The sequence below is a fragment of the Amphiprion ocellaris genome, chromosome 14, assembly GCF_022539595.1.
Source record: "Amphiprion ocellaris isolate individual 3 ecotype Okinawa chromosome 14, ASM2253959v1, whole genome shotgun sequence".
In the NCBI taxonomy this organism is placed as follows: domain Eukaryota; kingdom Metazoa; phylum Chordata; class Actinopteri; family Pomacentridae; genus Amphiprion; species Amphiprion ocellaris.
Genome location: NC_072779.1, coordinates 32,844,013 through 32,860,537, shown reverse-complemented (window position 1 = coordinate 32,860,537; position 16,525 = coordinate 32,844,013). Strand labels below are relative to the sequence as shown.

Sequence of the window (16,525 nt, the reverse complement as noted above, 5' to 3'; positions counted from 1 at the left end):
TACAAAACAATAGAACTAATTTGCAATCTAAAGTATGTTTTGACTTTTTTTGTAGCAGCAATGCATCTTAAGTCAGCTCATTTTTGCCTTTTATTTTGCTGCTTTTCTGTTTAACTCCAGTCTCAGGTTAACTCAGAGTGTTCAAATAATTTCTGTTTAAATTTATCCAAGCCATGTCTTAAAGTGGTCAAAATGAATCCAAGTTTAGGGTTACGACTGTTTAAAAGGTTATGGTGCTAATGCTAATATGACGCCAGATGTTTTGCACTTTTCTAAGTATCTTATCTGGAAATTTTCAAATAAAAAGCCCACCTCTTAAATTTCAATGGTGTCTAAACAGAAAATAAAATCAGTCAAATTGGCAAGATTTTGACTTTAAAAGATGTTAAAGGCATTTTTGAAACCCAAAAACTCCATTTATCTCCAACTAAAACACATTCTCAGTCATGTTTTAATTGGACCTGCTGAATTCTGTTTATGACGTATTACAAAAATGTTTCTAATCAACATTTCTTTGCCATTGTTTTTTATTGCTTGACTGCTGAACTCCTGTCTCTAGCCGTCTGAGTAGCTATGAGTAATTTCATTTTAAAATCTGCTGGGAAACATCCAAATCATGTCTCAAGAGCAAGTCCAAGTCAGAGCTGACTATTGTTTGTGAGGTACTGATGCTAATGTGATGCCAGACTGGAATATAGTCTGTCTGGAATATAAATAGGTTTCTCCACAAAATAACATTTTAATTTCAGAAAACCAACCTCTTGCAGACAAAAAAGAAATTGGTATCAATAAAATCATCTCAAATTGGCAAGATTTTGACTTGGCTTGAAGATGTCTTTTGACACTGCAACTAAAACACATTTCCATGCAACTAAAGACTGTTCTGAACTACATTTAAAGGGAAGCTGTGGGGTTACATTTGTGACATGTTACAATAACATTTCTAATCAACATATCTTTGCCATTTTTTCTCATTGTATTGTTGGTCCTTTTCCTGACAGCTAATCATATGTTGCATGGTACTGGACTCGTCACCCTGGTATGAAATAAGACAATGAAATAAGAAGTTTCAAACATGTTGAGAAATGGTCGTATTTTAACCCAAAATGTGCTATTTTTTAACCTAACCAAGTAATTTTAGTACCTAAACTTTACCAAACTATTAACCTGTATTTATTGCAAAAGAATCAATCAAAATTGGACATTTTCAAAACATAACCACATAGCTTTGGCCAAACCAAGCAGCAAGAAAAAGCACATAATGGGCAGTGAACCCCAGTCTCCGGAATGAAAGTTCATGATTCTTCCTCCTGATGTGGCTCCTTCAAACTGGAAGCCATTACTACCATCTCACAGTCTTACCTATTGAGTAGAAAATATGTCTTTCAAAACATAAATGACCAAGTAGTTTAGTTGGATGTGAATGTAACTGTTGGAAAACAAGGTTGCACAAGTATATCTGCCTCTATACACCAAAGCAAACCTGTTTTAGTAGGTTGCAGTTCTACAATTCTACAATTTCATTAAGCAGACGCTTTTATCCAAAGTGATGTCCATCTGTGAGTAGATACAACACCAGCTACGATAAGAGCCATGACCCAAGTTCAAGTAGATAATAGGACAGCGGTGTCTACAGGCAGTGCAGACGTTGGTTTTAGTGTTCTTAAAAACTGAGAGAGACTCTGCAGATTGAACAAAGTTTGGTAACTCATTCCACCTACAGGGAACCACAGAAGAGAAGAGTCTAGCTATGGACCGGCCCTGTTGTGGTTGTTGTATCAGGAGCCTTTTGTTGGTTGAGTGAAAAGAGCGGGAGAGAGTGTAGACCTGAATGAGAGAGTTCAGGTAGGAGGGAGTTGTTTTCATTCTAGCTTTGAATACAAGTGTTAGAGTTTTGAATTGTATGCAAGCAGCAACTGCAAACCAGTGAAGCAATGGGAACAATGGGGTGACATGAGCTGTTTTTGGCTGGTTGAAAACCAAACGTGCTGCTGTATTCTGGATCATCTGCAGAGGTTTGAGCGAGGCCTGCCAGTAAGGAGTTGCAGTAGTTGATGTGTGATATTATGAAAGCCTGGACCATGAGTTAAGCTGCATGTTCAGACAGGAAGGATCTGATCTTCCTGATGTTGTACAGGGAAAATCGAGCTGAGCAACAGAGGACACATGAGCCTTGAAGGTTAGTTGTTCAGCAATCATGATACCCACATTTCTGGCAGACTTTGTGGGTTTGACTTGGGTTGATTCAAGCTAGATGTTGATTTCTTGTTGTAGGTTGCAAGAAGTTATCTCCCTGAAAGTGCCCTATGAAGGGTTTCTGGTCATTGGAGGCCCGTTTACCTCAGATTTCAGTCTCAGTTTTACCCTAAAATTTAATCCATCTGTGCCCTCTGAGCCCAAAAACAGTCATATGGATGATCACTTAAAGTTCAGAGCTTTGCTGGTTTTGTGACTTTAACGGAAAACAGTCACAAATTTATGTTACTGGCACATTTGTTCCCGTTGAGTATAGCTCAAAGTCGGCTTTTCAACTTGTTCCAAAGCCCACAGAGGAAAAGTTGTTGCACATTTTACCAAAGGACCAAACTCCACCCCAGAGTTGAACCAACAACATTCTAGCTTCTCATCACTGTGGTTCAGTATCGGTACGACTGCTGCTCTCTGGGATGTTCATGCCTTTAATCCTGCTATGATTACTGAGGAAAATTCTGCTTTGGTTGCACATCAAGCAGGAAAACCAGTGCAGCTCATTAAAACTGAACGTGGAGAAACCTTACCGTTGTGCTTCTGTAAACTACAACGCAGCGGGCCGGTTGTTGTTGCACAAAGCAGCGAAAAACGGATGAGAGTTGGTTTCTGTCGAGCTGCGATACAGCACGAATCCCCTCTGAGCTGCAGAAATGACTGGTTTAAAACACCAGTGTTGGACAGAGTTGAAGGCGAATGACGGAACGCGACTGGAGCGTTTGAAATCGGCGGCCGGTGACTGACAGCTTCATTGATCGCTGGTGATTTCAGATCGCTCAACAGGATTTCAGGGAGTTCAGCTCCTCTGATAGAAAAAGATGTGCCTCCTGGCAAACGGAGAGTCTAGAAAGACAAGGAAATAGAACAGAGTGCTGCACCGTGAAACCAGAGAAAGTGTGTGTGTACTGCAATAAATCCTGCAAATATAAAGTTTTAATGATGGACAACTGCCTCGTGCAACCTGATTTTTGAAGCTACTGAATGGAGCAAAATCCAAATACAACAGGTGTAATATGTGTATGAAGCAAGCAAACCTTTCTTTGCAGAAAACATATAAAAGCATCAAATCAAACCGCTTTAATTGATGATCAGTCCCCGTTTTTTGTTGAACTTCCAGGTGTGCTGAGGCCACTCATGACAGTTCAGCCAATAAGGACTTTGTTTTCCGGCGAGGTGACTTTCAAAATGACTAATTAACAGTGAAATTAACTTGAGGCGCGGGGAAGAAAATGAAAGAGCCGAAATGACCGGCTGACTTCAAGTGCTCAGCTGTGTCAGCAGCCTCGGCAAAGTTTGGAAATTAACAAACTATTCAGTGACAGAAAAAGGTACAAGTACTCATCTGCACATTTACTCAACATTTATCCTCTATTAGGCAGGTGGAATATTAGTAGGACATGATCAAAACCATGCATTAAAAGCATGAAAGGAAAGCATGCTGGGTAAAATGTGCGGTAAAGAAGTTTATTGATCTATGAATGAAGAGTTTTACATCATTTGATAAGAAAAAACGATGCAGTGTGCGAAAAGTGCTGTTTTCCAGTGCAAGCAAGTGTTTTTAACACTGTTTTCTGGTTGTTTGTTGCTTCTCTCACATTTTTACTCACTGTGTCATAATTTTTTATTGCAATAAAAAGTCCAGCACAACTGTGGCTAGAAGAAGAAGAATTTTCTGAGATAACACACACTTCCAATATCGTAGATTAGCTGTAGTACCTTGTTGTTCCACCAGTTGAGCCTCTTGTTGTGTGATATTGAAGCGACCAGAGGAGGCGTCATTTCTGCGTTGGTGACAGAAAGCATTGTGGGAGTTTAGCCAGTATAGGGGCACCATGACATAGTCTTAATTGAGGCTTAATGACCTCCGACCAGCACACAAGTGTAAAACAAGCTGGGATAAACTAGGACAGTGTGTAGGTCCTTGTCTTGGGATCAGACTCAGGAAATCCCTTGTTATAATGCCATAAATAATATTAATAATAATAGCAAAATTACATAAATAAAGCAGAATTAACATGTACATAGACATTTTTCCAAGCATCCAGAAGTATTGCCACTACTGGGGAAAAAGATTGACTCTACATGCAATAGATATTTGACTTTTTACATGTTTAACTTGTTTCCACGCTTGTCTTTTATGGGTAAACACAGCCTGCAGTTCAACCCAGTTCACTGGAAAACTCTGAATTTTAACCATGTGACTGTTTGTTGCAGCTGAAGTACAGATTTGCTGTTGTTGTTGTGTTTTGCAGCGTCTTATTGGGAAAAAATGGTTTATTTCTGGCAATTTTTGAATGAGACTTGTAGAATAAAGTGTTTTTTAAAGAAATATCTCAATTTTAAGCTCAGATTTGGTTAATTTTATGTGACAGAGCCACAAAACACTGATGGAAAGTTGAAAATGATTCTGGCTGGGGGGCTGCACAGTGGCGTAGTGATTAGAACTTTCGCCTTGCAGCTAGAAGATCCCTGGTTCGCGTCCCGGCTTTCCCGGGATCTTTCTGCATGGAGTTTGCATGTTCTCCCTGTGCATGCGTGGGTTTTCTCCGGGTACTCCGGCTTCCTCCCACAGTCCAAAAATATGCTGAGGTTAATTGATCATTCTAAATTGCCTGTAGGTGTGAATGTGAGAGTGATTGTTTGTCTCTGTATGTAGCCCTGTGACAGACTGGTGACCTGTCTAGGGTGTCCCCTGCCTTCACCTGAGTCAGCTGGGATAGACTCCAGCCCCCCCCATGACCCCAGTGAGGATTAAGCGGTGTATAGATGATGGATGGATGGATGGATTCTGGCTGGTTTCTGGTTCTGCTAAATGGGGGAATTTTGACATTTTTTTTTCTAAAAGGTGATGTTTCTTTGAAGCCTGCCAACAGGGTTTGGGGTTTAGAGAGTTAAATTCATCCTGTTTGACGCATTGAACTCTAATCAGTGGAATAATGAGAACTTATTGGTTGGACTGTTTATCATGAAGAAGTCAAATCAACTCATTCACAGAACCGTCCCTTTAAAGTGCTTTATTGCAGGACTCGGATCCTCCTTTGTTTATAAGAATAATTTGTTCGGAATCGTGAAATATATGGAGCACAGAAAACGAGGTAATGATTTTCACCTCAAATGGAAATATGGATTTACTTTTGAAATAAACGGCCTCTTTGGAGTCGAATAAGACTGAGCAGTAAAACTAAAGGCGCCGCGAGAAATATTTATGATGTTTAGTCAATTTCCACATAACATTTGCATCTGATTATGATTCCTCAGCCTCACTGTTGTTGTTTTTCACACTGTCACGCTGAGATCTCATCTTTTTAGACGTCGCAACGAGGCACCGAGGGGAAAATGAGCCAAACGTGCTCCTTTTTCTTTTTAGTTCTTTGATGAATTTGGGTTCATTGTTTCACCGCCGAGCTGCTTGGGCTGGCATAATTCAGAACCAGACTCACAGCTGGAGGAGGAAGACACAAAGAGTAAACAAGAGCGAGCGTAATTTGATTCTAGTCGGACTTGGGAATAAATTGCCATATTTATTCACGATGACATCAATCCAAATTCAGCCAAGGTTGCCTGCGTTTGGAGCGGCTCTGAAAGCCGACGTCCGGCCGGCCGGCCTGTAATTGGCTGTTTTCATAGAGGAGAGGGCTGGGAAGGATCCAGACTCTCCGGCTGAGAGGAGCAGGTCGGGGATTTCTCTGCCTCGGGTTCGATTCGCACAAGAACATAATAAAAACAACACCATTCATTACACGTCGCCATGGGAACGATGTTCAGAGACGTACCTGCAGGGACACGCAGACAATAGCCGAGTGAACAACGGACGAACTAAATGTCCGACGTCCCGTCAGAGCAGACAGCTGCTCTCTCATCCGGAAACACAAACACGGATTTACACACCGACGGCAAAATACTGTACACAGACAGATTGCTTTATTTGTTATTCAAATATTACTCAGAGGCGGAAAGAAGCCAGTTGGATGAATTAAACATCGAAGAGGTGGAGCCTGAAAGGAGCAGAGCCTCAGAGTGAAACACACTGGAAGAAGAAGAAGAGAAATAGAACAGGAAGACTCCATTTTTAACTTCTCTTTTCTATGTGCTGCTATTTAAAGATTCAATGGTACGTGTAATGAAATGCAAAGTGACAGTAACAATAACACATTATAAAAGGACAAACCTTTAGAAAAACTGTGGAAAAAGTCAGCGTCATAAATAATGAGTGCACCCTAAGAATTATCTGTGCATTAACAGTTGTAGAAACGCATATTTTAACAAAAATCATCCACAGTAAGTCATTTAAAAGCTGCGCTATTATCAGTCTTGTCTTTGTTTCTCTTTGTAATGTTCAAAGAGAATGCGATTAAATGTTTGGGCAAATTAAAGATAAAACCAACATTTCTTTATATTTTAGTTCAGTATTTTCATGTACATATGAAAAATGTACAAAGATTTGTTTGGATGTTTTCAAACGAGACTTAGTTACACTATAGTTAGATCATTAACTTACGTAACTTTGCCAGAGGTTTAAAAAAAATTTCTTTTTAAATGTATATATAAATCCCCCATTTTTCGTCACAGGATACAAAAGAGTCTTAATAACAGCATTTTGTTTTTTTTCTTTTTTTAATGGATTTACTTAACCATGTCATCCAAACGTGGGACTTTAGCCTTCTGAACCCCAAATCCTGCAGATGGGCTTGAGAGACAGGATGTCTTTTTCAAAAAAATCACCAAAATTCCAGCATTTATCAGTCAAAATCATTGCATTTTTAACTGTCTATCTGTGTTGTGAGGTTCAGACACCTAAACTTAACCAAATCTAGGCTTAACATTGTGATACTTAATCAAAACCACTTTATTCGACGTGTGTCATTCAAAAAAATGCCAGAAATGAACCATTTCCTCCAATAAGATGCTGCAAAAAAAGTAAACTAAATAAAAAATCTTCACTTTTTGGTGCCATTGAGATTCCATGATTGAATCAGTTGCATCAGTCACACTGTAAACACATACAATTGTAGTATTTTATTGTAGATATTCCATTAAATATAGTAAATGTACATTTGGGCCACTCTGAGAGTTTCTGCTTCCAGTGTTCCTACCTAACTGCTCCCAGTCATCAGGATGGTCCATTCTTACCAATGGAGGAGTCACCTTTTTCTTCCTACCAGTCCTTTTTTTGGTGTAATTTTTCAGCGTGGAACTCCTTGTTTTTGTTGACTCTGCTTCTCACCGTGACCGCTGGACCTCAGCAACACTTTAGCCTTTAAACATCTTGCAAGCAGCCGAATGTGCAGCGTTCTCTCTGTGATGGACCTTTATAACAAGCTGTCAATGCTATTTGGTTTGGAACTACTGCTTTGGGTTTGCTGGTTTGTAGTGCATTAGAACACTCTAGAATATGGTAGAAGTTACCAGGACCTTTGGAAACTCTATAGAAGCTGCATTTACTCAAATTGTTGTGTTTTTTTTATCGTATTTACTCCAATATTATGGCGTATTTTGTACACCATGGCCACCGTACATTTATTTTTTAACATTTTAAATGTATTATCGAAGGAGACATTAGTGTTGGTCCTTTAACTGTGATTCCAGTGTTGATCATGTGAGTATATTTATAAAAACTAGACTCAAAGATGGAGAACAAGTCAAAGCAACTTTCCTGCTTTTGGTTTTGCATCAAGTTTGTTTGATCCACTACAGATTTTCATAAATATAACCGAGTTTTTCTCCCGCTGTAGTACCACAAACAACCACTAGGAAAATTTGCTCTTTCCTGATATGCTTGTTTCCATATTTTGTCACTTGCTTGTGTCATTTCAGACCAAAAAAGAAATGAAAGAGCCACAAAACGACAAAAACGAGACACAGAACAACAAAAACGAGACACAAAACATCAAAAAAGGGCCAAACTGCAAAAAGAGGCTCAAAACAACAAAAACGAGACACAAAACGATAAAAACAAGACGCATAATGACACAAAGTTCACTTTTGGGGCCTAAATGTTTACATGTTTTGCTACAGTGAACAAGAGTGAAAAAACTGACCGACTTTAAGCTAAACAGTGAGGTTTGGCTTCTGTCTGCCGCTGCCTCCTGGTTTAAGAGTCAACTGGTGTGTGAGATGTGCTGCCTCCCCTGTGGACTGGCCTCCACTACGTCTTCATTATTAGCCTCTCTTTACCGCGGGCCTATTAGGGATTTCCCCTTTTATTTATTGATTAATACATCATGAAGTGGAGCTGGAGCCGCAGTCCGGGGACAACGCTGAGCTTCCCCTGGTTTCTGCAGCCTTCATCCCAGCTGCCCACTTAACATTCACCGCTTGCTTCGCCTGTTAGACAATGATTGCTATTATTCTGCCGACACACAGCGGCTGCATTTTCATCCGCGCTGATGTGGGAGGTAAAGGCAAAAACAAAACAAAAAAAAAAAAACCAGTAGAAATGACAAGGCTTTAAAAAATGTGAATTTGGGGCGTATTTGCAGCTTAACCTGCTCCGTGGCTGCGTGGAAGGATTTTAACCTCTTTTAATAATAAAGCACATTGGTGTGTTTCTCTTATCAAAGGCTGTGAAACTGCTGGATGTAACATCAAAGCGTGAAGTATTCCCCGAACCGACAAAATCAGTCTGAGCACAAGCAGCTGGCAGAGAGAATGGGATCAGTGTGGCTGCCGAGAGAGAGGGAGGAAGAGGCGAGGAAAGAAGTGCAGCTTTGTAGGAGAAGCTTTGGGAGGCTTTTTTCTTCTTCCTCCGTCTCCGTCAGGCCACAGAACATTAAAGTGGAGGAGAGGAGGAATTTGCATTCTCTAAATCGCTGCCTCTCTTTCTCCAGAACTCACATGCTGCTCGTCAGACACGTGAACTCAAACATGCAGCTGCAGCCTTTCATCCACACTGGGCCTCATCTTCCTCATTTTCTGTCTACTTCTTGTTGTTTTGACTTGTTTTTGTGGTTTTGTATCTCATTTTTGTGGTTTTGTGTCTTGCTTTGTTGTTTTGTATCTCATTTTTGTTGTTTTGTATCTCATTTTTGTCATTTTGTGTTTCATTTTTGTGGTTTTGTGTCTTGTTTTGTAGTTTTGTGTTTCGTTTTTGTTGTTTTGTGTCTAATTTTTGTTGTTTTACATCTCGTTTTGGTTGTTTTTTGTGTGTCCTTTCTGTTGTTTCGTTTCATTTTTTTATTTTGTGTCTCCTTTTTGTCATTTTGTGTCTCATTTTTGTGATTTTGTCTTGTTTTGTTGTTTTGTGTCTCATTTTTGTTGTTTTGTGTCTCATTTTTGTCATTTTGTGTCTCATTTTTGTGGTTTTGTATCTTGCTTTGTTGTTTTGTATCTCATTTTTGTTGTTTTGTGTCTCATTTTTGTCATTTTGTGTCTCATTTTTGTGGTTTTGTGTCTTGCTTTGTAGTTTAGTGTTTTGTTTTTGTTGTTTTGTGTCTAATTTTTGTTGTTTTACATCTTATTTTGGTTGTTTTTTGTGTGTCCTTTCTGTTGTTTCGTTTCATTTTTTATTTTGTCTCCTTTTTGTCATTTTGTGTCTCATTTTTGTGGTTTTGTGTCTTGTTTTGTTTTGTGTCTCTTTTTTGTTGTTTTGTGTCTCATTTTTGTCATTTTGTGTCTCATTTTTGTGGTTTTGTGTCTTGCTTTGTTGTTTTGTATCTCATTTTTGTTGTTTTGTGTCTCATTTTTGTCATTTTGTGTCTCATTTTTCTGGTTTTGTGTCTTGTTTTGTTGTTTTGTGTCTCATTTTTGTTGTTTTGTGTCTCATTTTTGTCATTTTGTGTCTCATTTTGTGGTTTTGTGTCTTGCTTTGTTGTTTTGTGTTTCATTTTTTTTGTTTTGCGTCTCATTGTGGTTGTTTGTTTTGTGTCCTTTCTGTTGTTTAAAGTTTAATTTTTTATTTTGTGTCTCCTTTTTGTCATTTTGTGTCTCATTTTTGTGGTTTTGTGTCTTGTGTCTTGTTTTGTTGTGTTGTGTCTTGTTTTGTCGCTTTGTGTCTTGTTTTTATTGTTTTGTATCTCGGTTTTGTTGATTTCTTGTGTCCTTTCTGTTGTTTCAAGTTTCATTTTTTGTTTTGTGCCTCCTTTTTGTCATTTTGTGTCTCATTTTCGTAGTGTTGTGACTCATTTGTGTTTTTGTGTCTCGTTTTTGTTTTGTTTCTCTTTTTTTGTGGATTTTGCTAAGTTTTTTAATGACGTGGTTGTGTTGTTTCATGTCTCGTTGGGGCAGTTATCGTTCCAGTCTGTTGTTTTTGCCATGTTGTGTGGTTTCTGCCATTTTGTCTTGTTTTTGTTGTTTTTTTGTTGTTGTTGTTTAATTTGTATCATCCCACAGAAATAAATTTGGTGAACACACAGACAGAATAGTTTCCAGCAGATACAAATGATTAAAATTTAACTATTGACTGTTGAAAATAGAAAAATGCGCGTCATTTCCAAACATGGGAGGTATTGTGTTCTCAGAAAGTTCCTGTAAGTGTAAATATATGAGTGGATCCATGTTTCCTACTAAAAATGCAGACTTTGGTTGACATTTCACCAACTTTTGAGTAGAATTTGATGCAAGGTTCAAGTTCTTTTTTTGCTGTTTTGATAAAATGGTGATGTGGACTCATTGGTAGGAGGGTCACAGGAGGTCAAATATTGTCATTACATGTTCAAAGTTGTCTTTATGTTGGAATTTAACAACATAAGAAGCTGTTTTTTTCTTCATGTATGTTCCCATAGATATACTTGAAGTGTTAGTTTGTTAAATAGTTGTAGATTGAAATCTACATTTCTGAAGAACAGGAGAAATAAAAGAAAAAAATACTGAAATTACAAGTGATAGTTTAAAGGTGGATTTAATCCAAACACATCCTCGTGTATTAGCTCGTAAAACACACCGGAGAAGGAGGGGTCGCCATGACAACACAACACTCCGACACAAGTCCCGCCTCTTTAAACTTCCAAAAGCGCCACATGTGTGTCTGTGTTTCTAAATCTGGCAGGAAGGCAGGGCTGCAGCTCAGAGGAGCAACAAGACTCTCCAGAGCAGAGAGGGAAAAAAAGAGGAAAAAGAAGGAAAAGCAGGGAGACAGCCGGGTCACGGGAGTCTGCCGAGCGTCCAGGAAACAGGGACTCAGCCAAGAGAGGCGGGCGGCAGTTTGTTATTGGAAAAAGCTGACAAGAGAGCAGAGGCAGAGGGGAGGGGAGACAGAAGAAAGACAGAGGTGTCTGACTTTGAGCTGGTCAGTGAAGGCCTCATGCAGCAGCTCGCTTCCATTTTTATCCGCCTGACACACCTCGACTTGTAGCATAGCTCACCAGGAGGAACTGAAGGGAGGAATAGGACAGGAGAAGCAGAAGGCACAATGGTGAGTTTGGTTTCATTATGTGTTGATGTGGCTGTGGTGGGCGGGAACGTGGGCCGAGCCTCCAGAAGTGGACCAGAGGAAACTTCCTCCTCTGCTGCTGCTCTTTTTCACATTTTCTGGCTCGTTTTTGTTGTTTTGTCTCTTGATTTTGCAGTTTTGTGTCTTTTTTGTGGTTTTGTGTCTCTTTCTTGTGGTGTTGTGTCTCTGTTTTTGTTGTTTTGTCTCTCGTTTTTGTTGTTTTGTGTCTATTTTTGTTGTTTTGTGTCTCGTTTTTGTTGTTTTGTGTATCGTTTTTGTTGTTTTGTGTATCATTTTGTGGTTTCGTGTGTTGTTTTGTGGTTTTGTGGTTTGTTTTTGCAGTTTTGTAACTCATTTGTGTTATTTTGTGACTCTTTTTGTCATTTTATGTCTCGTTTTGTGTCTCATTTTTGCAGTTTTGTGGCTCATTTCTGTTGTTTTGTGTCTCTTTTTTATGGATTTCTGTTTTGTTTTTGTTGTTTTGTGTCTCTTTTTGTTGTTTTGTGTCTTGTTTTTGTCATTTTGTATATTGTTTTTGCAGTTTTGTGTCTCATTTGTGTCTCATTTTTGTTTTCTGAGTTGTTTGTGTTATTTTCTGTCTCTTGTTGCAGTTTTGTGTGCATTTTTTGCTGTTTTGTGTCTTGATTTTCTTTCGTGACTTGGTTGTGTCGTTTCACGTCTCGTGGGGACACTTTTAGTTCCTTTCTGTTGTTTAGTGCCTCGTTTTTGTGGCTTCATTGCTGCTCCTCTTGGAAAAATAAGTATTTTTCTCTCCACTTGGTGCCAAAAATACAACAACGCACACACAACCAAACATTCTAACCACTTTACGAATGCAGAGCCCCGAGACTGTTAAATTAATTTATTTGTTGTGAACCGAAAAAGTCGAAGCTCTGGAACTTTTTCTTTTTTTTTCTTAATACAGAAATGAAATTGGCGAGTGAAGTGATTTCTGAGGCTGTTTGCTGTGAATCTTTCCTTCCTTTTTCTACAATCTTTGTGTGTAGACGGAGTGCTGGAAGAATGGGTGGGCTGACCGGCTCACTTCCACATATCAGTCCCCGCAACACATTTGGTTTCAATTACTTTGGGGCCTCTGGGGAACAAGCTGCTATAAATAAGTAACAAGGAGCCGAGTGTGGACAGACTACTGTAGAGGAGACTCACGCCTGGGCTCTGGTTCTGCTTCTGCAGAACCAGAGCCAACAGTACAAAAGTACAAAAGTACTGTTGACAATAAAGATTCTTCCACATGCCGAAATTCAGATTTTGCACAGATTCCTCTGAATATTTATGAACAATGACATCTTATAGAGGTAGAAAAACATTAATATTACACCGATTTTTCCATAAGTAGAAAATACTCAAGATTCCCGTCAATGTAGAGAAGAAATGATTCCATACGGGGACTTTAAAATGTACAAAATATTCATAATACTTTGGTTTGAATGTGTTGGTGCTGCATCAGAGTGAAGTACTGGTTGTAAAGTCTGAACTGGGAGCACTACTGGTTGTAAAGTCTGAACTGGGAGCAGTACTGGTTGTAAAGTCTGAACTGGGAGCAGTACTGGTTGTAAAGTCTGAACTGGGAGCACTACTGGTTGTAAAGTCTGAACTGGGAGCACTACTGGTTGTAAAGTCTGAACTGGGAGCAGTACTGGTTGTAAAGTCTGAACTGGGAACAAAATTTAGGTTTTAAAGTCTGAACTGGGAGCAGTACTGGTTGTAAAGTCTGAACTGGGAGCAGTACTGGTTGTAAAGTCTGAACTGGGAGCAGTACTGGTTGTAAAGTCTGAACTGGGAGCAGTACTGGTTGTAAAGTCTGAACTGGGAGCAGTACTGGTTGTAAAGTTTGAACTGGGAGCAGTACTGGTAGTATTTTAACCCAAACCATGACATTTCCCTACATTTAAGATAAGTAGTTTTGGTGCCTAAACTTTACTAAACCTTGAACAAGTAGTGCCATTATATTTTCCCAACTGAAAGTGTTCAACACTTGAAAACAAAACCACATAGGACATAAATCCCAGTCCCCAGAATAAAAGTTTTGTTTCCATTCTCTCCACATGTATAGTTTATTATAGGAAGTTTGTGGTCCTTTAAACCTTTTGTACCAACCACAAATCTTTCCAAATGCAGTTAAACTGTCTGGAAACGTGGTTGTTGAGAGGCAGGATTGTTGCTTTTTATGATTTACATCATAGAAGAGTCAAGTTCTCAGGTTTTTTCCATTTGTTGTTAACTCTTTTCACCTCTGGAGCTCCTTGGAGATGGACCAGACTCATGTCAGTGCCATTATTTGAAGGCTGCTGAGTTTGGAAGGAGTGTCTGAGTCCTACTGTGACTGAAAATGAGTGGAGCATTGTTGTAATTTTGGATTTTTTAGACCAGATTCAGTGGAATCACAGTTATTGACTGTCCTGTTGTTGGAAACAGAGACCTGAGTGTCTCCTAGCCAAAGATGTTTGTTTTAGATTTACAGTTTGTGAGCTGTTACTGACTAAAGCTGGGATGTTTTTCAGGTGGAAGTGAAGGAGTCGAATGAGATCAATAAAAAAAGAAGTTTTTGGATACCCTTAAAATTTTACACAATCTCAAATATTATCATGAAGTATTTTTTAAAAAATCTTTTTTGTGTTTCAAAAGGTGTGGCTGCATTAGACAGACACAAACAAATACAAATGGTATGTTTTTTGGTTTATTGTTTACAAGAAAAACTAACAAAACTAAATTCTTGACAGTTTCAATATGTCAGTTCTCAACATCCTTGGTATCAAAGTCAACAAATAACAGAGAATGTGTTCAAAACTGAACAGAAAATAAATAAACCATCACATCATCATTAGTAGTCCTGCCATTAGCAGCAGTAGAGCTCTAATCCTGGCTGGATGTTCTCCACCAGCCTTTCACACTGTTGAGGGATCATCTGGCCCCATTCTTTATGAATTACTACTTTTAATTCTTCTAAATTCTTTGGTTTCTGCTTTGAAACAGACGTTCTGATAATCCACCAGATTTTCAATGGAAATCATGTCCGGGGATTGAGCTGGCCACTCTAAGGCCTGGATACTGAGCTCCTGCTGCCAAGTTCTTCTGGTCCTGGATGTGTTGAAGGAGCATTGTCTTCTCCAGTTTGACCTCGATGGAACAGAGCATGTGCAGAACGAAGCATGTGGGTTTAGGATGGCACAATACTTGGCAGAGTTCAATGTGAGATGACCAACACCAGCAGCATTCATGCATCCCCAAACCATGATACTGCCTCCACCATGCTTGTCAGTAGGTACTGTCCATGCTGGAGATAATGCTTCACCTGGACTTCTGTGTACCCACACATTAGCAGGAGGAAGATAAAGCTGGAAACTGGACTGATCTGACCACAGAATCTTCTTCCAGTTCCTGACTATCCAGTTCTTGTGTTCTTGGGCCCAACGATGCTGGACTAACCTCTGTCTCTCATTGATCAGGGGCTTCTTGACAGCCTTGTAGGACCTTCAGCCATGATCTAAAAGTCAGCTACGTACAGTGCCGGTGGAACACTGGACACCAGTTTGGTTTGACCACTGCTGCTGAAGCTCCTGTGATGTCATTTGGTGGTTTTCCTGCACATGTGGAACAGGATGTGGTCGTTTCTTGCTGAAGAAACCCTTAAACACCCAGATCTTGGTTTGTCTTCCAAGCTGTTGGTTGGTCTGTGTTTCTGCAGCGTGAATCCAACTGCTGAAGGACTACATCTGCACTTCCTGGCTGCCTGGCAGCAGCTGTACCCTTCCTGGCTGAGAATCTGTATCTTCAAGCATGTTTCCAGCATTCGGTTCCTTGTTTTAGCCATTTTTGTCTCTGAAGATCTTTCAAACCTGCTGGTTTTATATAGACATGAAGCACGGTAACAATAATAAAAAGCATGACCTTCATTAGTGGATCACTGGTACCAAAATGACCCAATTCTCAATATTTCGTATGCATTTTTATAGAACTAGTCAATTTGAAGTTTTTAATGTCTTTTTTAGGATCTGTTTAGTATTATGGCTGTGACTGTACTATAACAAATTACACCTGAAGACCTAAGAGTGATTCTTAATGCACTATTTCACAAATGCATGAGGTGTCTGAAATCTTTTTCCACCACTGTATGTCCACTTTCTAGACGTGGTTTTAAACACTTTTTGTATCATCACAGAGTCTAAGGATCAGTTTTTCCACCATCCATCCATGTGATTCTACAAGCTTCACCTATAAACTGTCTCTTTGCCAGAACATGCCTGGATGTTTCCGTCCGGTTCCTCTGAACAAACCTGGAACGTCGATAGCATCCGAACACTTTGAGCTGCCGTTACACTTTACATAAACACCATCTGAGGCCCCATTATTTTTCAAAATTGCACTTGTGAGAACTTGTTTATATCCAGACAGCGAAGCACTGATTTTCCAAAGCAGAAAAAATAGCTGCCTCAGGATTTGCAAAAGGTCTCATTGTGCTAATTTTTGGATCAAGATTCTGGGCAAACGTGACGAGACAGAAGTCTGGTCACACTTGATTGAACTTATTGAAGATTTTTTCAGCTGAGGATGTGAGTGGAAGACGCAAATTTAAACTTTATGGGCTGTTTTGACAATCAGAGAGTGAACTTTCAGGTCAGGAGAAGTTTTCTGGGTCAAACGTGAGGAGTCTGTGGTGGGTTCAGTTCATAAAATTTAGGAAAAGTGAAGTTCGGTTTTGGAAAAAGTGAGTTCTGCCATTTTGCCGTGAGCATAAAAAGCATTCTGCATCATAATTTTACCTTTTGATGCAACAGCAGCACTTTTGTACCACATTAGGTTGTCTGTATGTCTCCAAAGTTTATTGATGTCATTTATTTCAGTGCAAATTTCACTAAAAAGCACTTTTAATATTTGTCTCCTTTTGGTTTT

General features: G+C 39.3%; 1 protein-coding gene across 2 annotated transcripts in view; it reads left to right on the top strand.

Moving 5' to 3' along the window:
• The window catches only part of sgcd (sarcoglycan, delta (dystrophin-associated glycoprotein)), a 471,411-nt gene that overhangs the window by 241,036 nt on the left and 213,850 nt on the right, over positions 1-16,525 (top strand). Inside the window, exon 1 of one of the 2 annotated variants that reach the window (XM_023263457.3) lies at positions 11,240-11,596. The exons of the other annotated variant lie outside the window; for it this stretch is intronic. Coding sequence (XP_023119225.1) covers positions 11,594-11,596 — 3 coding nt within the window. The 5' untranslated portion in view covers positions 11,240-11,593. Of the gene's footprint in view, positions 1-11,239; positions 11,597-16,525 lie in introns of those variants that run through there. 2 annotated transcript variants of the gene reach the window in all.